The sequence below is a fragment of the Plecotus auritus genome, assembly GCF_963455305.1.
Source record: "Plecotus auritus genome assembly, chromosome: 12".
Lineage (NCBI taxonomy): Eukaryota > Metazoa > Chordata > Mammalia > Chiroptera > Vespertilionidae > Plecotus > Plecotus auritus.
The window spans coordinates 45107361-45128253 of record NC_137778.1 but is presented as its reverse complement, the minus strand read 5'-3'; the positions used below and the strand labels follow the sequence as shown (position 1 = coordinate 45128253).

General features: G+C 49.5%; 4 protein-coding genes across 5 annotated transcripts; 1 reads left to right on the top strand and 3 right to left on the bottom strand.

The window, feature by feature from the left end:
• Nucleotides 1–229: 229 nt before the first annotated feature.
• On the top strand, nucleotides 230–541 carry LOC308237509 (histone H4; the record flags this gene model as incomplete). The annotated part of the gene is made up of 1 exon (XM_080648242.1): nucleotides 230–541. One exon carries the CDS (start codon nucleotides 230–232, stop codon nucleotides 539–541), a length of 312 nt encoding a protein of 103 aa, XP_080504368.1.
• Nucleotides 542–2002: 1461 nt separating this feature from the next.
• LOC308237498 (histone H2B type 1-C/E/F/G/I) lies at nucleotides 2003–2543 on the bottom strand. Its single transcript, XM_080648231.1, has one exon. The coding sequence runs from the start codon at nucleotides 2434–2436 to the stop codon at nucleotides 2056–2058; it is 381 nt and encodes a 126-aa protein (XP_080504357.1). The 5' UTR covers nucleotides 2437–2543; the 3' UTR covers nucleotides 2003–2055.
• A 10142-nt stretch (nucleotides 2544–12685) lies between these two features.
• On the bottom strand, nucleotides 12686–18033 carry LOC308237477 (histone H1.4-like). 2 transcript variants are annotated; one of them, XM_080648210.1, is made up of 2 exons: nucleotides 13996–18033; nucleotides 12686–13055 (listed from the first exon to the last, which is right to left on the bottom strand). In XM_080648210.1, exon 1 carries the CDS (start codon nucleotides 17978–17980, stop codon nucleotides 17327–17329), a length of 654 nt encoding a protein of 217 aa, XP_080504336.1. In that variant the 5' UTR covers nucleotides 17981–18033; the 3' UTR covers nucleotides 12686–13055; nucleotides 13996–17326. The 2 variants fall into 2 exon arrangements, with proteins under 2 accessions (XP_080504336.1, XP_080504335.1); XM_080648209.1 differs by having other exon boundaries at nucleotides 15700–18031.
• LOC308237494 (histone H2B type 1-M) lies at nucleotides 15708–16100 on the bottom strand (the record flags this gene model as incomplete). Its single annotated transcript, XM_080648227.1, has 1 exon — nucleotides 15708–16100. The coding sequence occupies exon 1, from the start codon at nucleotides 16086–16088 to the stop codon at nucleotides 15708–15710; it is 381 nt and encodes a 126-aa protein (XP_080504353.1). The 5' UTR covers nucleotides 16089–16100.
• Nucleotides 18034–20893: the final 2860 nt, after the last annotated feature.

Sequence of the window (20893 nt, the reverse complement as noted above, 5' to 3'; positions counted from 1 at the left end):
GATCCTCGCAACCAGCGTTTCCTAATTCCCCCTCCGGGACTCAGCGTGGCTTCCGGCGCCACACCCGCTTCCACAGCTCGGAGCGGGGACAAAAGTGCAAAGGGCGGGAACTGAGTGGGTTGCCACGCCTGCTATTTAGGTTTCAATCAGGTCCGTCCCACGACTATAAATTCGCTGAGCAGCGCTCCCCACAGCATTGCGCTACAGGGTTAGCAGCTCCAGAGTCACGATGTCTGGTCGCGGCAAAGGCGGGAAGGGCCTGGGGAAGGGCGGCGCCAAGCGCCACCGCAAGGTGCTGCGCGACAACATCCAGGGCATCACCAAGCCCGCCATCCGGCGCCTGGCGCGGCGCGGCGGCGTCAAGCGCATCTCCGGGCTCATCTACGAGGAGACGCGCGGGGTGCTCAAGGTGTTCCTGGAGAACGTGATCCGCGACGCCGTCACCTACACGGAGCACGCCAAGCGCAAGACGGTCACGGCCATGGACGTGGTGTACGCGCTCAAGCGCCAGGGCCGCACCCTCTACGGCTTCGGCGGCTGAGTCTCCCACCAACTGGCATTTACAGCAAAACCAAAGGCCCTTTTTAGGGCCACCCCCCCACTCACTCAAAAGAGCTGTTGCTTTACATCCAACTGCAGTTCCTCGTCCTGGCAGCGGCTCAGGTAGTTAGTGGGTTTGTAAGTTGCGTCACCTGGGCAGGTTCTGTCCGCTGAGTGTTTTAGATGGGACGTGGGGCTGGGAGCGGCAGAAACACGGATGTGGGAAAGCCTGTAATCAAGGCATGTGCCCTGCCAGGAGTCAAACCCAGACCCTAAGTCTGATGGTTAAAGCTCTATCCACTGAGCTATGGGCGAATCCTAGCTGCCATTTTGGTAATAGTGGCTGGGAAGCGTGTTTGTCAAAGGACGTTGATGGCAATCTTTGCTGCATTAACATGGGTGTCCTGCCCCTAACCCGACCTTTGTCACCCAGCAGTAAGGCTCTGCCGGTTTCCAGGTAAATGAGGGAAGGGAAGTCTTGCGGTTTATTCTTAGGGGTTCGGTCTGCTCAGCATTACTCGTTCACAAACCATAGGCTTCCTCCCGAGTGTCCAGCGCGTGGACGTTGAAAAGCATCTGGAGCATTTGAGATCTTGCTCCCCGGCATATGCTCGGTTTCGCTCAAATTATGGATTTTTTTAAAAAAAGCATTTTCTATTCCCACGTTATTACTTCCTCTCCACGTTCAGACTGGCCCGGGTCCCTCTCCCCCTGACCAGGACCCCCCCCCCCCCCCCACACACACACAGTTGCTGAACGGAGCCTGGGGAGACCTGGAGACCGGCTGGGAACAGACTGGAGGCTGCAAACAATGAACCTCATGAGGAGACTGAGTCCCGGGAATTGCTGGTGCGCGTCTAGTTTGTGAAACGAGTTAGAAGTGTGGAAAGGATCGTGTGCTTTGCCATTAAAAAACAAACCACAACCCTAACTCTAAGCGCCTTCCTAAAAGATCAAGGAGGGGAAAGCAGTTGCCCTAGCCATTTTCCTCTTCCAGGAGCGCTGCGGGCGCCCAACAAAATGTTCCTAAAGACGCGGAGACAAAGCGCCGAGCGAGGTCCCTCCCTAAAGGCCCCAGGCACAGGGCGGGGATGGGCAGGAATTAGAGGCCCGAAGCACCGCGGGGGGAGCGGGAGCCGCAGCGACACCTAGAGGACGTCCCGCGTCTAGAGCGGGATTTTCAAACGCTGGCGAGGCCCTTAGGCGCCAAGTGATGACGTTTCGCATCGAGACCAGACGCGCCACGGCCCGGTTCCAAGCCTCAGGGAGAGCTGCGCCTCCGGCCGAGGGGGAACGCTAAGGTGAGTGAGCGCTGCGTTCCAGCCCCATGGGGTTACCCTCCTGGGGTGCGAGTGCGGGGCACGATTGCCAAGGGGGTGGGGAGTCTACACGCGGGGAAGCCCTCGGACGTTGGCCCTAATGCTCCGCACCAGGACTTGCCCGTGCACAGCTCTTTCTGGGAAGGTGTGGGTGGCTCTGAAAAGAGCCTTTGGGTTTGACAGCGGCCGCAGCTCCTCACTTGGAGCTGGTGTACTTGGTGACGGCCTTGGTGCCCTCGGACACGGCGTGCTTGGCCAGCTCGCCCGGCAGCAGCAGGCGCACGGCCGTCTGGATCTCGCGGGACGTGATGGTGGAGCGCTTGTTGTAATGCGCCAGGCGCGACGCCTCGCCCGCGATGCGCTCGAAGATGTCGTTGACGAAGGAGTTCATGATGCCCATGGCCTTGGACGAGATGCCGGTGTCGGGGTGCACCTGCTTGAGCACCTTGTACACGTACACCGAGTAGCTCTCCTTGCGGCTGCGCTTGCGCTTCTTGCCGTCCTTCTTCTGCGCCTTGGTCACCGCCTTCTTGGAGCCCTTCTTCGGGGCGGGCGCAGACTTGGCGGGCTCGGGCATGGTCGGGAGCTCAGCAGACGCCGTGGGCCAGAGGAGAGAGGAGAGAAAGGGATGTCTCCCTTTTATATAGAACTTGGTATGCAAATATTGTGTTACAGCAAAGTGTTGTGTCTGATTGGTGGATATTCAGAGCGACGTCAAGACATTATCTCCGTCCAATCTGAACGCGAGTCCCACATTTGAATTTTCACTGGTTTTAGAGAAGCTGCAACCTTTTCCCTCAACTGATAAAATCAAGGTATTTAGATGAACCATCACTATTTCTCTTCTTTAATTTTCCGTTTCCCCTATCTTTGTTTTCAATTGTAAATATGTTTTTTATTGTGGACAGCATTACAGATATCTCCCATTTCACCCACTCCTCTATCTCCCCCCTCCTCCCAGCCCCTACCCACCCCCAGGTCCTCACCACCCTATTGCCCACGTCCATGGGCTATGCATAGAAGTATATAAGTTCTTTGGTTTCTCTTCTCTCGTTTCCCTCACCCTACATCGAGGTATGTCAACCTCTTCCATCCCTCCCTGCTTCGAGACTTATTTTGTTGTTCAAATCATTTGTTCATTAGATTCCACAAACAAGTGAGATCATGTGATATTGGTCTTTCTCAGTTTGGCTGCAGTCTTAAGCCATGACACCATTCTTTTTCACGCCCAAAAAGGTTTATAAAATGTGCCGCCCAAGTAGGTTTATAAAAATACCCCCCCTGCCTTTTCCTACTGTTTCCGTGTTCGGGGTCGGGAGCCAGTACTGCAAGGCGCCAAGGGTCCTGTTCCTTTGAATTTCTGAAGCTACAGGGGCAAGCGGAGGAAGGACAGGAAAAAAATGGGTGGTTCTCCATCATCCAGACTCACCCGAGGGCAGTGATGTTTCACGATGCAGGGATGTAGAGGGAAATGAAAGGCCAGGGAGTAAACCCTCCGTGAGAAAGCACAGTCCCTTTACTTCAAGGGACAAAAGGGAGGAATTTGTTGCCCAATATGGTCACAATGCCTCATCCTGAAAAGTGTCAAATCACTCCCAGTCCAGTCACAGAGGAGGATCAAATAGTTCTTCAGCCTAACTTGTGAAGTGATTTAAAAAATCAAGCGAAGGAAACCGGTGTTTAACAGCTAAAAAAAAAATTATCCTCATTTGGCTGAAATCGACTTCTTTGCTAGTTCTTTAATTCCCATCTTTTTGCAGGGAGATGTACCTGTTCAGATTTTGGTTTCCCGCCCCCCCCCCCCCCCCCACACACACACACCCCGCAAACAGCAAAGCCGGGGCAGCAACTGCGGGTGGCAATCTGGCACCCACAAGACCACACTCCTGGACTCAGTACGTCTTATCTTTGTTTTGTAAGAGAGTCGACCTGCTTTCTCACTCCCGCATGGAGGAAGCCTCCGGGAGACCTATTCAGCTTCATCGTGTCTCCCTCGTTGCTGCTGTAACCAGGGTAGCCATGTCCAAATAACAGCGAATGGGCTTTATCTGTATTTGCTTAATCGTAAACCGCAACCTGACTGAATTTTACCTTTTCAGAAAAGGAAACAAGACATATACGTAAAGTAGCAGAAACCGAGTTTTTGTGTGATTAGAAAAGCGTTTACCTCACCTTTCCACCTGCCCAGATAGCCACTGCTCTTTTATTCCGCCCCCGGAGTCGGTTCATAAGCACTTGTCTTTACAGCGCAAATCTGTAACCTGCTGTCCCCGCCCCTGCCCGGCTGCCTCCAGTCCCACTTCTCTGCCCCAGCTCCTCCCGGGAGACATCCTCTTATTCCCTTCATCGGAGCCTCCTGCACCCCGTTTCCGGTACGGGCCTGGGTCCTGGAGGAATGGGCTTGGTTCCCGCTGACCCTTGCTTCCCAGTTGATTTAATAGCTTCCTTTCTGTTAGGGTCGCCGAAGGAGGAACACATGAAATTGAATTTATTAGATCATCTGGAAAACGATATGGTCTGAGCCCCACATGGCGGCAGCACCCAGGGACGGGGAGTCAGGAGATTTTAAAGGACTCCAGCCAAAACCGGTTTGGCTCAGTGGGTAGAGCGTCGGCCTGTGGACTGAAGGGTCCCAGGTTCGATTCCGGTCAAGGGCATGTACCTGGGTTGCGGGCACATCCCCAGTGGGAGGTGTGCAGGAGGCGGCTGATCGATGTTTCTCTCTCATCGATGTTTCTAACTCTCTATCCCTCTCCCTTCCTCTCTGTAAAATATCAATAAAATATATTTTTTAAAAAAAATAAAATAAAGGACTCCAGGCAGGCTTTTTCTGGGTGGAGAGTTCTCCAGGCCGGGGGGTCCCAAGGGGGAAGATACTGGTCTTAGCAAGTGGAATGTGGTCTCAGCAAAAGGGAATGTCGGTTGTGAATTGGCCTAAAGGTCATTTCCCAGGGAGGAGGTATGGAGTCGGTGATTTGGATTCGATTATTTGGTCTAACACTTTCTTCTAGGGCCTGGCTACTCAAATTGGGGTCCCTGAACCACCATCAGCAAGTCACCCAGGACCTGGTTGGAAATGCAGAGCCTTGGGCTCCACCCTGGACCTACAAACCAGACTCAGCACCTTAAGGAGACCCCCACTCCCTTGGTGCAGGTGGAAGCCAAGTGCTGAGGGGTCTTTGCTCTTCACGACGGGGAAGGGGTGGCTGGGGGATACACAAAGGAGCACGTTCCCCCGGAATCCCCTCTGTTTTCCACACATATTTTTAAACACTCTCCCCCCCCCTTTTTTTTTACTTTTCCTCAAGGAAATATTTATTGCATATTAGTGCTCATATTTTACAGAAAAATTAAGTGTATGCACTTTTCAAAAACATAACATTGAAATCAAGGTATCTATGACATTTACACTGGCCAGATTATTATGATCTCTGAAGGCATAATAATCTGTCCACTCAGTGTATATCCTATATAATCCTATATAATAAAAGGCTAATATGCAAATTGTCCCCTCAACCAGGAGTTCGACCAGCAGGCAGGCCAGCCAACCGCCCATGTCCCCTCCCCCTGGCCAGGCTGGCCAGACCCCACCCATGCACGAATTCATGCTCCGGGCCTCTAATATATTATATGTATCCACTGAGTGGCCAGATTGTTATGCGTTCAGAGATCATAATAATCTGGCCACTCAGTGTATATGCTGAAGCAAACTCACCCTGGTTTTCAAACTCAGCCTTCCATGGTGATTCTGGTCCAGGGCCACCGTCCATGGTTTCCAATAGCTGAGGATCTTGTCAGTCTTTGGAACAAAATCTTCTTTACACATGACAATCGTTTCCACAGGAAACCCTTCCGGGGGCTCAGTTATGTCATTCCTTAGCTCTAACGCATCACTTGGCTCAGGGCTTTCATATGCTGAGACATCTTTCTGTTCTACGTTGTCACCTAATTGTTTGTGCTTCTTCCCTCCCTCCGCCCCCACCGGAGGGAAAATCAAGGAGCCCGATGTCTAGGCAGCCTGGTCCAGACACACGGCCTGCGGAGCAAGGACCTAAACACTCTCCCTTTTCCATTCTTTGTCCAGGATCATTTGTTGTCAGTTATCATTAGCATTGCCATTAGCTTTTTAAAATTTTTTTAAAATTTTATTTAATTAGTTGAGAATGTTAGTGTATTTCCATTCGGGGTAAAATCGAAAGCCACCAACTGTGAGACAAAGCTCTGAAGGTGAATCAACATGGATCCCTTCAGCTGTGGAAATTCCCCCTCCTCAGATTCCATCCTCCCCATGAGATTTCACCGGGAGAAGGGCACTTCTTTGTGCAAATAAATGTGACTGTTCTGTGACTAATGCACATTGCCCGAAAACACAGGACGTTTGTGGGCTGATTCATGTCCAATGAAGGAAAAAGGTGAATAATAAAGTAAGAGCATTGGGGCAATAACCCTTGACCATTTGCCCAAGTGTAACCCCTGGGTTTACAGGATTTAAATAATGGGTATGAGGACCAAGCAACTCATTTTAAGTGTGTGGATCGTAAATAGATTGATAAAGAAAAGCCACAGGCCCCAAATGGCACAACGCGTGGTAAAAGCTCAAGGTAACAAACTTAGATTTAATAACTGATGTTATTAAATCTAATCGCCCCCCTCTACCCCCCTTTTTTAAGGCGAAGGGAGAACTGTAATCATCAACGAGTCTGGAATTTTCCAGTCAAGTACCAGTAAGGTGGTCAGTCTAAAGAATCCTCTCCTTAGAAAGAAGAGGCAATCTGCATGGTAAACGTCCTGTCATCCTCTTCCCCCACAGAAAAGACGCCTTGGCCCAAGAATACCCCGTTCTGTTCTTTTGTAAATCGCCTCCTTGCCCCACCCTTCTTCCTGTGAAAACTGCAGGTTGTGCCACCCCTGAGAGCCCCTTGGAGTGGCGAAAAGCCATCTGCCTGCAGCCTGGTGCGTGAAACGCTGAAAGACAGCCAGGCCGAGTTTACTCGGCTGCACTTTGTGTTGCCATGAGATGAGCCTGGCTTCTATGTAACGTCGGAGAGTGGTGAGGATTGACCCAAAGTGGAGGGTTCACTCCACGTGCACATGAATTCAGTGAGTTACACAGGATACAGGGCAGACAGAATAGTCCAAGAATCGTGTTAAATAAAAGAGAGGTTCAGACTTGGTGAGAAGACACTTTTTTGGAAAGGATTATGGTCAGGATGAAAGGGATTATTGCAGTACGCCCGGGGGACCTGCATAAGCTCTGCACCGTCCCAAGGTTAGGCAGAAGAGATTTTCTTCAGAGGGAAGAGTTAGCAAGATCAGGAACCAGCGCGTACAGGAAAATGAGAGAAAGTGATTTGATTGGATAGCAGATCAGAAAATATTTTACCCTGAGGTTTTTCAATTCTCCGGAGGGACCTTCAAGAAGGTGGAAAGTGGGTCAAGGTTCCGGAACCTGGGGGCCTGGAGGAAATGTAAAGTTTGGCTGACGAGCCTGTTATTCTGTTTGATTAGTGGGGACTAGCAGTTCAACTAACCATCTATGAATTAAAGAGTGGGAATTGGGAGAACCTGTGACGTAGGTCAACAGAGTTCACCCTTGAGGCCTCAGGCTTTGGGGGAAAGGTGGCTCCCTGCTGTAAGCCACTTCTGGAATACAGAGGAGGGGTGGGGTTTCTCTAACCTTCCCAGTGTTCTAGGATCTCAGGTCTCAGATAAAAGTCAATATTGTCAGTTACATTCAACGATATCTCATTGAAATCTTGCTGGACCTGATGTTTACATACAGTAACCGTGTAAAGGCTTGAACACACTTGGTTTTACTTTAATCGGAAATGAAATTTAACTGAACAATTATCAATAAAAAGGCAAGTTGGATGCCGTGGGAATGGCCTCTCTGGGTAGTTTCTGGATCCAGTTATGATGAATCCTTTGATGATGAGCTGAAGAGTGTTACTTGGACCACAGGACTGTTCACTGGAAAACAAAATTGAGTACTTTGCTTTAAATAAGTGGATTTCTCTGATGGACTTTTCCCCATAAAAATTCTCTCCAGATCCAAGAAGTGATTGATATTTTAAGTTCTACAGAAAATATAACTCTACACAGTGGTAGATAATAACTTAAATGTAATATGTAGTTGTTATATGATTGTGGTCTCATGGACGTTTTATGTTTTCATTTGCTTTCTCAGAAAAGTATTGTTAAGAGTTTTGGAATATGTACACTATTTTATCTTTTTATGATGTTTATTTTAAAGCAAAAGAACGTGTGTAATAAAAATGGGCATTAGAAAGTGCTACATTTATTTGAGTCTGAAAATAACATGCATGGATTTAAAAAATAATAAAGAAAATAATAATGAGGGGGGAAATATGGCTGGGAAATGTCCACCAGGGGACAGCAAGTACAGCAATGTTGATGTCAGACACATTTCAAAGCTGGAAGGACCAGCAGGGCTGGAGAGACACTGCAAGGAGTTTTATTTCCAACGTGGAAAATTAGGAAAGCCAAATGCCTAAGGGCGAGATAAACCACAAAGCCAGATAACAAGAAACCAGGGAAAAGGCTGGAAATTTCCTGGAGTGAGAACCTAGGAGCTGGAACCATAGTGATGAGCACAGCCACCTGGGTTCCCTGGGCCACACTCCACCATCAGGATTCTGAGCTTTGTTACCTGACGTCTGCCCCGGGGGCAGAGGGCGCTGGGACCGAACTGGAGACACCGAGCAGAAAGCCAAGGTCCGTTGAGAAAGCGTAGGGTAGAGGGAAAAAATTATATTTTGAAAGTTTCCTAAGAAGACCATCTGGGCAGGGCTGGGTGGTGGGGTTACAGGACATCTGCCACAGGCGTTTAGGGTAGAGAGTCGGTGAAAGCCTTGAAGTTAAAAACTGCCGCGGGCTTGTAGCGCCACCTAGTGTCGGATGAGAGCAAAGATAAACCCGTTATGGACACAGTTTCCCAAAGGGAGAGAGGAAGAACCTTGAGAATGGGATGGACAACGTTTACAAAAATTAAACAACATTAAAAGATAAATTTCAAGAAAAAGAGGTAAACAAGTTGTGATTACAAGGAAATGGGATAGTGTGAAGCCATCTCTCCTATACCCTTCAACCAAAATGCTGCCAAGCACAGTTGGCTTTACAGGTTTTAGTGAAGCGTAAGGAACTGATCATCCCTATTTAACAAGGCGTTTCCATGGAAAAATAATAGGTCTCTTCCCTTTTTTCCCCTTTGAAAATGCATGACCTCATTATATACCTACCCTAGATAGAAACAAAGGAAGAGACAGGAGAGGAAACTACAGTCTTGCCTTATGAACATTCATTTAAAAAGTGCTATTTAAAACACAAACAAATGAAAAGCAAGAGGATATATCATTTGAAAAACAATAGTATACATGTAGGGCTTATTCCAAGAATGGAAGAAAAGTTTAACATCATAAATCTTCCAGGGAGAGATATTAGAGAAAAACTATGTAGTCATCATCATTGATACAGTGGAAGTATCTGCTAGAAGATAACACTCTTCCATCTTACACTTTTTTTTAATTTAAATTTTTATCAGACATTTTCAATATACTGAGAATGAAAAGGAGTAGCTACTTCATAAGGAGTAGCTACAGTGCACATAATATTTAGTGATCAATTTTGGAAGGATTCCCAAAAAGCCAAAAAGGAAGGCAAAAGTTCTACTTCTGTGGGTACTACTCCTATTCAACATGGCACCAAGGGCCCAGCCAATATTTTTAGACCAAGACAGGAAGTACTAATGATAGCGATTCAATAAGAAGTTATCTTTCTTTTTTTAAAAAATATATTTTATTGATTTTTACGGAGAGGAAGGGAGAGGGATAGAGAGTTAGAAACATTGATGAGAGAGAAACATTGATCAGCTGCCTCCTGCACACCCCCCACTGGAGATGTGCCTGCAACCAAGGTACATGCCTTTGACCGGAATCGAACCTGGGACCTTTCAGTCCGCTGGCTGACGCTCTATCCACTGAGCCAAACCGGTTAGGGCAGAAGTTATCTTTCTTGTTTGAAAATAGTATGTCATTGCAAAAGTGCATGAGTATGTATAAACGATTAGATTTCACAGAGCGCTACAGGGTGGGTGGGCATAGCATAGGACATCACGGCCTTCCTATGACATCAGCAGCGACCTATCTGGCATGGAAATAAAGCCCTCACACCATTTACAGTAGTACAACGGGCAAAGGATTCTAAGGCCAAGAAAAAAACACTCCAGATCTATATAAATAAAACTATGAAATGTCACTAAGGGAGACACACGAAGATTCACTTGTATTGATAGCTAGCTACGCAATGTTTATGTCTTGTGATGATTTAATGTGCTAAAATGCTCATAAATTCCAAAATAACCTAAACAGGTAATGTTATGCCACAAAGCCCTGATGGATTTTTGGTGAAGCATTGTAAAAATCATGTTGATGAGCAAGAATAATCCAGATGACCGCCCCCCCCCCCCCCTCAAACACACACACACACACACACAGGAAGAAATAAAGAATGGTGGATTCTGACTCGGGGCTGGAACTTTTAAGAGGGGCTGGGGTGATCCTGAGACACAGCCTTCAGGAGTCAGGAGCAACGCCCGTGTTGGCTCAAGTCTTTCTGGGCCAAGCTGACCAGAGGGTTCAGAGCCTGGCTGGAGTGGGTCTAAATGTTTCCTGCTGTGATCTGGAATGATCGCTTAGAGTTACACACAGACCGCGTTGTTCTGTGCGATGGCTGAGAGCAGGGACCCCGGAGCTGAACCTCCTGTGTCAGCGTCCCGTCTACCGGGGAGTGACTAGGACGTTGGGCACATTAAGCTAAGCTTTGGGTGAATCGGTAATTCCGTGGGTAAGATCGGGATGACGAGAGCTCACACATGTGTTAGGAGAATGACGAGTGAACATCTGGAAAGCACTGGAAACGCCTGGGCGTTTGCAAAATAATCTATACTAATAATAGGGTAATATGCAAATTGGTCAGTTACGACTGATCAGCAGGCTGCCTGTGCAGCAGGCCCTGCGCCTGTACCGGGGTCCACAGTCCTCCGCCATGGCCCAGCCCCCCGAGGGTCCGCAGGCCTCCCCTGGCTCTGGCCTACCTCTTTGGGGAGATGGATCGCCTGGCTGGGGGACCCCCCCTCCAGTGCATGAATTTCGTGCACCCCGCCACAAATGCAACTGAACTGGGAAGGGGTGTGTGCCACCTGCACCCAAGTCTGAACTGCCTTTTGTGGCTCAGGCCCCTTCGCCTTCCTGAAAATAGCAATAACAAAAAGAACACTTAAATTATGCAAAGCTTAATACTTTCGCACGCTGGTCGAGCTGCACGTTTATTCTTCCTCCTGATTTTAGGAGTTTCCGTATCTTCGTGAGCCTCTGCAAGGACTGTGGGCCCTGGGCCTCCTGTCCGAATGCGCTGAGGGCCCTGAAGATGACATTTAAAATGACTTATTTAAGTAGGAAAACATAATCCACATACACTCACGCACGTACACCCCTAGTCCTCACACCACGTGCCCTGTACGTGTGGTGATGGTAAAGATGGGTGCTGCCGGCAAGGCGTTTGGGAAGTTTGAGGGGTGCCCTCTGCCTTCAGCTCAGAAGCAGTCGGGAGAGGGGAACACAGACCACGGAGGGCGGTGCCTGCTCCTCGGTCACCAAACTGCTCGGTTTTCTGCTTTTCTCTGTGAATGACTCGGAGGTCAGCTCGCCCCAAAAGAGGCCAGGACCCCAGGGTCTGCGGACCAGCTTAGCAGCAGGCGACAGGCGGAAGTACGCGCCGAGACCCCGTGGGGGGCGGGGGCAGCGTGGGTAACAGAGTGCGTAACGTGGCGGACGCGTAACGTGCGTCCCAGGCAGGCCGTGGAGGGACCGGAAGACAGCGTGTAGGGAGGTGGGTGCGTAGAGTCCGCGGAGGAGTGTGGGTACGTAGAAGGACGGAAGGACTGGCCTGATAGCATTAGGAGGACGCATGCGCGGAGGGGCGTGGTTGGGGGGAGACACCGGAAACGGGGCCTGGTGTTGAGTCCAGGAGGACGCATGCGCGGGGGGCGTGGTTGGGGAGACACCGGAAGTGGGGCGTGAGGTTGAGTACGGGAGGACGCGTGCTCGGAGGGGCGTGGTTAGGGGTGGGGGGGAGACCCCGGTAGCGGGGTGTGGGTTTGAGCCCAGGACGACCCAGGCGGGAGCGTTCTGGGATAGGGAAAGCGGGGCGGGCGGGGCCTAGTGGCCTCAGAAAGAAGACCTAGGGAAAGTTCCTGGGAATGGAGGCTTGGTAGGAGGGCGTGATTGATGGCAGGAGGAGGAAGCCCGTGCCGAAGGCCTCGGAATGGGGAGATGGCGGAAGCGGGGCGGGGCGCGATTTCCTTTCCATCCCTTCGTACCCGCCTTGGGAGGATGGCCTCACTTCCAGTTTAAACCTCAGTGGTGTTTCGGGCTTGTGTGGCTATTTGGCATTAGCATTTCTGAGAAGGGCAGTTCTCCCAGTGTGGCCTCCGGGCCAGCTGCGTGGGCATCCCCTGGGTAACAGAAAAATGCAGATGACCGGGCTCTACCTTCAGCCTAGTGATTCAGGGCGCACTCAGGTCTGAGACTGCTTTAAAGTGTTGTTTCCCTTACTTAGTTCAGGAGCCGCCTGTGAACTCCCCAGCGTCCGCTGCATGACTGTGTGTCCCTTCAAGGCCGTTACAGCCAAGACCGTGAGTGCTTAGGCCTCACCTGCTCAGACCTTAATACCAGGAAATACGTGAAAAATAAATTGTATGTTTAGAAAGGGGATATGTTAGGAGAAAGATTTGAATTAAAAATGCAGAATTCCAGTACTTCACTAGTTTTATTAATCATATCATAGATGTGTTGCCAATCCTCTCATTCAGACTTCTCTAGGTAAAGGTAGTCCATGGCAAATAATGAATTCCCACTAAGGAGGCTTGTGACAGAAGTGAATTCTATTTTTATGATTGAAACAAGTAATAAAATAAGAAAGCTAAAATAAAACACCGTGTTTGGGTTCCTCCACTCAGGCAACGACCTTTTGATGAATCAACCGGCAGGAACCAGGGGGGGTTGGATTTGTATGGGAGAAACAGGCATTATTCTCAGGCAGGTCAGACTTGTCGTATTTCATAACTTCTGTGGGATGAGTCACATTTTCATTCATTTCTTCTCTGCATTCATCTCTGCCCTAATTGAAAAAGACACAAGGTGTTTATTTGTTAGGCGCCATTTGGCCACCTGCATTGATATTTGCTACACAATAAAGTAGATCCTTTTTACATTTGCTTGTATCCCGTGCTATGAAGTATCTCTGCAGGGTCACCTACACTTTAGTCATTATTAGCATGAACAGATAATGATTCAATTCATACTTAGTCAGGAGATGTTCCTGAAAAATATAGGCTCCGTGCTCCAAATACCACAACTACCCGTCTTGGGGTGCTATTCAAACAGTTCAAAAGCTCATATTCTCTCCCCTTAGTTTCTGAGTTGCAGAGAATTGGCTTCTCTGATTTACATTTTAAATCAGCGACTAAGGAAAATATAACCGGTAACAATTGCTAGGTCCATAACAGATTGTCAGAATTGTTTTTAAGAATTTTACATGAGCCCGGCCGTGGTGGCTCAGTTTGTGAGCGTTGACCTATGAACCAGGAGTTCTTGGTTCGACTCCATGGTTAGGGCACATCCCCAGGGGGGCGTGTGCAGGAGGCAGCTCATCATTTCCATGTAGTTATTTTATTTTTTATTGTGGTGTTCTGGAACCAAATTTTAAATATCTCTGAGCTCCATTTTCTTCTTTTTCAAATCTGTGTAGGGCAGTGGTCGGCAAACTCATTAGTCCACAGAGCCAAATATCAACAGTACAACGATTGAAATTTCTTTTGACAGCCAAATTTTTTAAACCTAAACTATATAGGTAGGTACATTGTTATTAACTTAATTAGGGTACTCCTAAGCTGGCCTTTGCTAAAAACTCAAGGGGCCAAAGAGCCGCACGTGGCTCGCGAGCCGAAATTTGCCAACCACTGGTGTAGGCAAAAGGTGGTTGTTTTTTTTGTTTGTTTGTTTGTTTTACAGTTATTACAGTTAGTCACTGAACGTCTTTTAATTGCCTTTTTACTCACTTTGTTTCCACTTTTTGTTGCTCTTGTTCTTGCCATGGTTTCCTGGTTCATGGTGTATTTGGTTTATTTTGGTTGTGATTTGATATTGTGTCACTGCAGATTTCCCAAGGCCTAAAACAAAGCTTTTTCCTTCAGGGAGGATGTGTATTTGCCTTTGCCAGGTGGCTCAAGGGCTCAGCACCAGTGTGGGATATCCCTAAACTCACTTCTCAGCCTGGGTGAATCCCCGTGGGATCACTGCCAGCAACGAGTCAGCTGGGCTTTTAGTCCAAATCCTCCGTGGTGAAACCTGCCCTGCTGGGCCCGGGGGTTCAGGGCAGACTCTTCCTTGCAACCATCAGTGTGATTGATTGTGTGTGTGTTTATTTCTAGTTCATCCTTCCACCTCGAGGATGTAGCTTTTGCTCTGGTGCCCAGCTTCACCGAGAAAGATTTCTTATCAGGCTCCCATCATGGAGAGGCTTCATAAAGCCCCTAAAAGCAAAGCTCAGCTTTGGTTAAAAGCCAGCCCGGGTGTTTGGGGTACTTGGGGTGTCACAGGGGTCAGGCAGGGCCCTGGGCTGGAGAGGTCCTTGCTTTCTTAGTGGCTCTCTTCATGGCTTTTAAGAATATTAAAAATATTATTCTGGATATCAATGGCACCCACTTGCATTTGTGGAAGGGGGGGAAATTCTCCTTTCCCTCCTCTGGTTCTTTTGCTTCACAAATAATCTTATCGACAGAAAATAGATTAACATGAGAAATGCACATTTAATCTCGTGCACACAGGGACCCGCATACGTAAGTCAGACAGCGGCATCTGTGCGAGGTTTGGAGATAGAAAGCGCAACAGGGGTACAAGACGTTCTGAGCTAGGGATGCCGTCTCTCCCTTTGGGGGCTTCGAAGTGTTGGTTATTGCAGCATAAGAAGAAGGTTACTGCAGGTCCATGGAAGTTTGTCCCGCCCTATAAACAGGCCAAACAGGTTCTTTCCGATACTCTTATGGGCGAGGTCCCTAATTCAAGTTGCAGGAAATGGAGGGGTAGAACCCTCCCTTGTGCCCAAGGCTAACACTGCCTTTAGCCCAAACTTATCTGCTTGCCAGGCCATAAAGGCGCCTCCAAGCCTGGCCCCACTTCCTCTCCCTCTGCCCTTGGGACGCAGCACAGGCTCCGCCCTCTCCCTCCCCCACTCGCTGCTCAGAGCCTCAAGCAGAAACCGGACCAGCAGCACAGCAACCAAACCAGAAAAACCTCGAGCTACTTCGTGAAAACATTGTTTTCAACCTTTCCTCAGCAGCAGTCATCTAGTTTTTTTTCTTTTTAAAGAAACACTCTAGGGAGAACTTGTCACAAAATATTGTCCTGTGCTTTCCTGAGGGGTCTTCATCAAATCCCTGATCCATTCGAGGTCTGCACACGGGGATGGGAGCTGTACACTTCCAATGGCACTTTCAGGACAAATTAGTATTTCCTTGTGATCCCAAATGGCTAATGGTTCTACAGAATGTGCTTGTCTAACATCTACACAACTGGTGGCAGCTATTATCGCTGCTGGATAATCCCCCAATATTCCCTACACCTCTCCGTAATAACGAAATTATGTAGCTTTCAACCCACTGAGAAACCAGAGAATAGATTTTGAGTGAATGGAGTACAACTCATTTGTTGAAAGACTGCGTGGCTCTGAAAAGAGCCTTTGGGTTAGGAGACAAGCCGCTTACTTGCGCGTCTACTTGGAGCTGGTGTACTTGGTGACGGCCTTGGTGCCCTCGGACACGGCGTGCTTGGCCAGCTCGCCCGGCAGCAGCAGGCGCACGGCCGTCTGGATCTCGCGGGACGTGATGGTGGAGCGCTTGTTGTAATGCGCCAGGCGCGACGCCTCGCCCGCGATGCGCTCGAAGATGTCGTTGACGAAGGAGTTCATGATGCCCATGGCCTTGGACGAGATGCCGGTGTCGGGGTGCACCTGCTTGAGCACCTTGTACACGTACACCGAGTAGCTCTCCTTGCGGCTGCGCTTGCGCTTCTTGCCGTCCTTCTTCTGCGCCTTGGTCACCGCCTTCTTGGAGCCCTTCTTTGGGGCGGGCGCGGACTTGGTTGGCTCAGGCATAATACCGACAGATGTCCCTCTAGCTAACACTGGAGGAAATAATGGTCCCTCAACAGTGGCACGATTATTTATAGACGAAGCATTCAAATGAGGCTAGTAAGATTTCGATCCTGATTGGGTTATTCATAGGTTGTCGTCACAAATGAGCATGTAAATAAACCTTTCATTGTGCCTTTTCATTGGCTATTTGATTACTTTGCTGGGCCCAATCAGATGGCCAATCAGATGTTACCCAGAGCTACTAGCGCCCTCGGCTAGCACTGTGCTGTGTACTTCAGATCCTGTGGAACTTCCTGACAAGGCACCAGCTGCAGGGCTGTGGGCGGAGGCCATCTGCTGGCTGGCACACCTACAGGCAGCAAGTGTGGGGCGCGCGCCAGTGGACACCTAGCGACCGAGCTTATATCCCGGACGCAGGAGCTGGCGCAAAGGCTGTGGCTGAAAAACGCAGGATCGCGCGACCGCGGCACTTAACCAAACCACGAGGCACTTAGCAACGTGCTGTGCGACACTGAAATCTAGCATCAATTCTGTCAAAGCTCCAATGTTTGGCCCTAGCCGGTGTGGCTCTCTGGAGAGAGCGTCGGCCCCAAGGGTCCCGGATTCGATTCCTACCTCGGTTGCAGGCTCCTCCCCAGCACAGGCCCTGATGCGGGCACTTGCAGGAGGCAATCAATCCATGTTTGTTTTTTCTTTCCCTCTCCCACTCTCCTCCCCAAAATATAAAATCCTATAGTATTTTAACTACTTTGACGTATCTTCCCCTTTATAACCACCCAGATGTCAATTCTAACTACCGTAATGTCCCAAGAGGTTAAAATAAGTCTTAGGAGTTTGCGCGCCTATAGAGGTCGCCAAATACCTATAGCAATGGAAATGCAAGACTTCCGCCACTAAGTGTCAGTGTGGGGCAACTTTGTTTCATAGGATACAATGTATCTTTGCGCTCTACAGATCAAATAGACAAACCAGAAGTAGGTCCAAACTAGCTTCCCAGTCCTGCTACATCTAACCCCTCCTGAAACAGTGTAGCAAATACCGAATCCCGATACCGCCCCATCCCCAGAAACTCCTCACCGGGAAACCTCCCTTCTCGAGCCACACCCATCTCCGCGGCTCCAGCCCAACACGCACGACCACGAAAAAGTGCAACAGCGCTTTCCTGGAGATCCGTGGGTGGCTCTGAAAAGAGCCTTTGGGGTTGTGTTGTGTTCCTAACAGTTGGCCAAAGGGACTTCCTACTTCTTCTTGGCCGCCTTCTTGGGCTTGGCTGTCTTGGGCTTAGCGGACTTCGGCTTAGCCGTCTTGGGCTTCACCGTTTTGGCCTTGGCTGGACTCTTGGGGACCTTCTTGGGCTTGGCTTTCGCCTTCTTCGGGCTTTTTGCCTTTTTGGCTCCAACAGCCGCCGCCGGCTTCTTGGCCTTCTTCGGGGTCTTCTTGGCGCTCTTCTTGGGGGTGGCTGACCCCGCGGCTTTCCTGGGCTTCTTGGCCGCCCCAGCAGCCTTCTTGGGCTTGGCCGCGCCCGCCTTCTTGGCCTTGGGCTTGGACTCGCCGGAGGCCGCCTTCTTGTTGAGCTTGAAGGAGCCCGAGGCGCCGGTGCCCTTGGTCTGCAGCAGGGTGCCCTTGCTCACCAGGCTCTTGAGGCCCAGCTTGATGCGGCTGTTGTTCTTGTCCACGTCGTAGCCCGCGGCCGCCAGCGCCTTCTTGAGCGCGGCCAGCGACACACCGCTGCGCTCCTTGGAGGCGGCGACCGCCTTGGTGATGAGCTCGGACACCGGCGGCCCGGACGCCTTGCGCTTGGCGGCGCCGGCGGACTTGCGCGCCTTCTTCTTCACCGGAACCTTCTCGGCGGGGGCCGGCGCGGCGGGGGCGGCTGGCGCGGTCTCGGACATGCTGCGGGCGGGCGTGGGAGCGAACTCGAGCCGGAAGAGCGACACTGACTGGGACTCAGGCCGCGCCGCCGCGCCCGCGCGCTTATATAGGGCGGAGCTGCGCCGTGATTGGTGCGCTGTCCAGCCCGCCTCGCTGGCAGCTGCAGAGTGTCCTGTCGGATCCCGAGTTGTGTTTGTTACACCTCGAAAAATGCTCAAAATATCAAAATCCCCTGCACCGAATTGCCTGGTTTTGCTCAGAAAGGGATCCCCGAAGTCTCAGGCTTCTCCCAGGGGTCCCGTTACGCGGGAACGACACCCCTTTATGCGAAAAACTAGCAATATTTCCCACCGTGCGCGTCAGATTTCAACTCTGAGAAACAAAACTTTCTATTTTCTGCGTAAATTATGCACCGATCTTTAATGGTGGAGTTTTCTGACCTCTCACATAGGATTCTCCAAGTGGTTAGGTTCTCATATATCCAAAAACCATGCCCCTGGAATGAAGATTTTTATTACAAATCTGCCCTTAAGTGAGGGAAGTAACACAGGCTCCTCGGAGAGTCCTGCCTATGGAGCCGAGGGCATTTGAGTTCATCAAGCTGGATTCCTTTAATACCAAACGAATTATCGCCCATGAGGGGTCCCCTTTGGGAGCCCCGAGACATCAGTCTATGCGCCCATGGTTTTCTTTCTGTGGGCAGCACCCGCGATTTTAAACAATTCCTGACAATAATTCTTTCACGGTCGGCTCCCAAGGGTTGGGGGCGGGGCTGTTGGTTCCCTTCCCCTGGACAACTGCTCCAGGAGTTCAGATGCCTTCAATTCGGGGTCTTGGGAAGGAAGCGGGGGCAAAACACAGGGTGCCCAGAAATGGGAAAAGGTTCATTTTCAAGTAACCCACAGGTGATGTCCACAAAGTCCCTGGCAGGGGAGGTGCACTTTGAGGAACGTCTGTGGTCTTGCTGAGTTCTTTCAGCCCATACCTTAGGGTCACATTGGAATACCTTAGTTTGAATGGAAATTCAAATGTTGGTCATAAAGGGACATAAATCGGAAGTGGAGCTTATAAGGCATCTACTCCTATTGTTAGAGGAACCCAGGCCCCCTTATTACTGAAGAGCGGATCAAGAACTAGTCCACCCACCAGATACGCTTCGGTCCTGAGGATTATGGCCCGATGCGTCCCAGCGTTGCATACAGAAGAAAACGAGTTACGTGGAGGATTGAATGACCGGTTTAATTTCCCATCCCAGAAGCAGAGTTTCGAGGGACGATGGAAGTGTAGCCGTTCCCTCTGAAGATGTCTTTGTTTGTTTCTGCAAGGTCTCTGAAGAGCAGTGTCCTTAGGTAGCTGTCCAACACAGAAGCACAGTTGGCAGTGAACACCCAACTGAAGGAATTTTCCCAGCGAAATGAACTGGGTGGACTTGTCTCTAGAAACTGCAAGCCATGCCCTTGAGAGAAAAAACCCCCACCATTCTGGCCGGTGCCGAAATTGATATGATATTATTCTGTGGGTGGGGCGGCTGGTTGTAACATTGGTTTAGGGCAATCACATGGATTTTTAGTTTTATTGCCCCATATTTTCACACACAACAGACCCTGCAGAGGATGTTCACAAGGTCCCAGGGAGTGGAGGTGCACGTTGAGAAATCTGACTGCATTCTTGCTGATTTCTTTCTTTTTCTTTTTCTTTTTTTTTTTAATATATTTTATTGATATTTTACAGAGAGGAAGGGAGAGGGATAGAGAGTTAGAAACATCGATGAGAGAGAAACATTGATCAGCTGCCTCCTGCACACCTCCCACCGGGGATGTGCCCGCAATCAAGGTACATGCCCTTGACCGGAATCGAACCCGGGACCCTTCAGTCCGCAGGTTGACGCTCTATCCACTGAGCCAAACCGGTTTCAGCCTTGCTGATTTCTTTTGGCCGATGCTGGTGGATCACATTGCAATACACCAGTCCTACTGAAATAAAAACGAGAAGACAAATCTACATGATGAAACGTTCGTGAGATGTTTAAAAATCATCTTATTTAAATTAATGCTGAATGTGGTACAAAAGTGATGTGAAATATCAAATGTTTAAAGCCTTCATGTCTAAGCAGTTTCAATGGAATCGGCTCATGCTCTTGAACAGTAAGTATGCCCCGTGCCACATCTGTCTCTATAAAAGGCTAATATGCTAAGTGTCCCTCCCTCTGTCCTACCACTTGCTGTGACGCACACTGACCACCAGAGGGCAGTCGCTCAATGCAGGAGCTGCCGGGACCGCACAGAGAAATGCCACTGCAGACAGACCTGGTGCCCACAAAGCAACACTGAGCTTCCCCCAAGTGGGAGACAGGCCCCACCACTATCCCAGAGTGACACCCCACCAAATCGCAGCCAACGCTGCCCGGACCCCATGGCAAAGTCGTGCACATTGAAAGGAAATTAATTAGAAGGAATATTTTAATGTCGCTATTTGCCCTTTCTCTATAATAGAGTGTCAACCAAATTCATGATGGACATTGACAGGTGGAAACAAGCGTGGGATCGGCGCCAGCAAGAGCTTTATATGTGTCACATCAACTTAGCCTTTTACAGATATAGAATTATGCTTGCTTAATTAGACCTGCTTTCTGATGTAGCTAAACTTTTTCCAGCCCAGGGAAGCACCCCAACTTCTCTTCCAGGTAATTGTCAGCTACACAGCAGTAAATATCAGCACATTATTATTGTAGATCACGCAGGGAGAACAAAGGGTAAAATATTTAACTGCAGCAGTGTCTGACTATATTCTGTGCAGTGAGAAAAACCTGAAGTCATTTTCAAGGTCCACCATTTCTTACTTCTGTTCAGTCGGGTCAGTTTCTGAACTTTCTAAATCTCCGTTTTCCGGCTAATGAAAAGAAAATAGATTCCACCGAGTCTCCTGTCTACCTA

Coding starts and splice junctions, on each gene's coding strand:
- LOC308237477 (XM_080648210.1), bottom strand. CDS start 17,980: ATGTCCGAGACCGCGCCAGCCGCCCCCGCCGCGCCGGCCCCCGCCGAG.
- LOC308237498 (XM_080648231.1), bottom strand. CDS start 2,436: ATGCCCGAGCCCGCCAAGTCTGCGCCCGCCCCGAAGAAGGGCTCCAAG.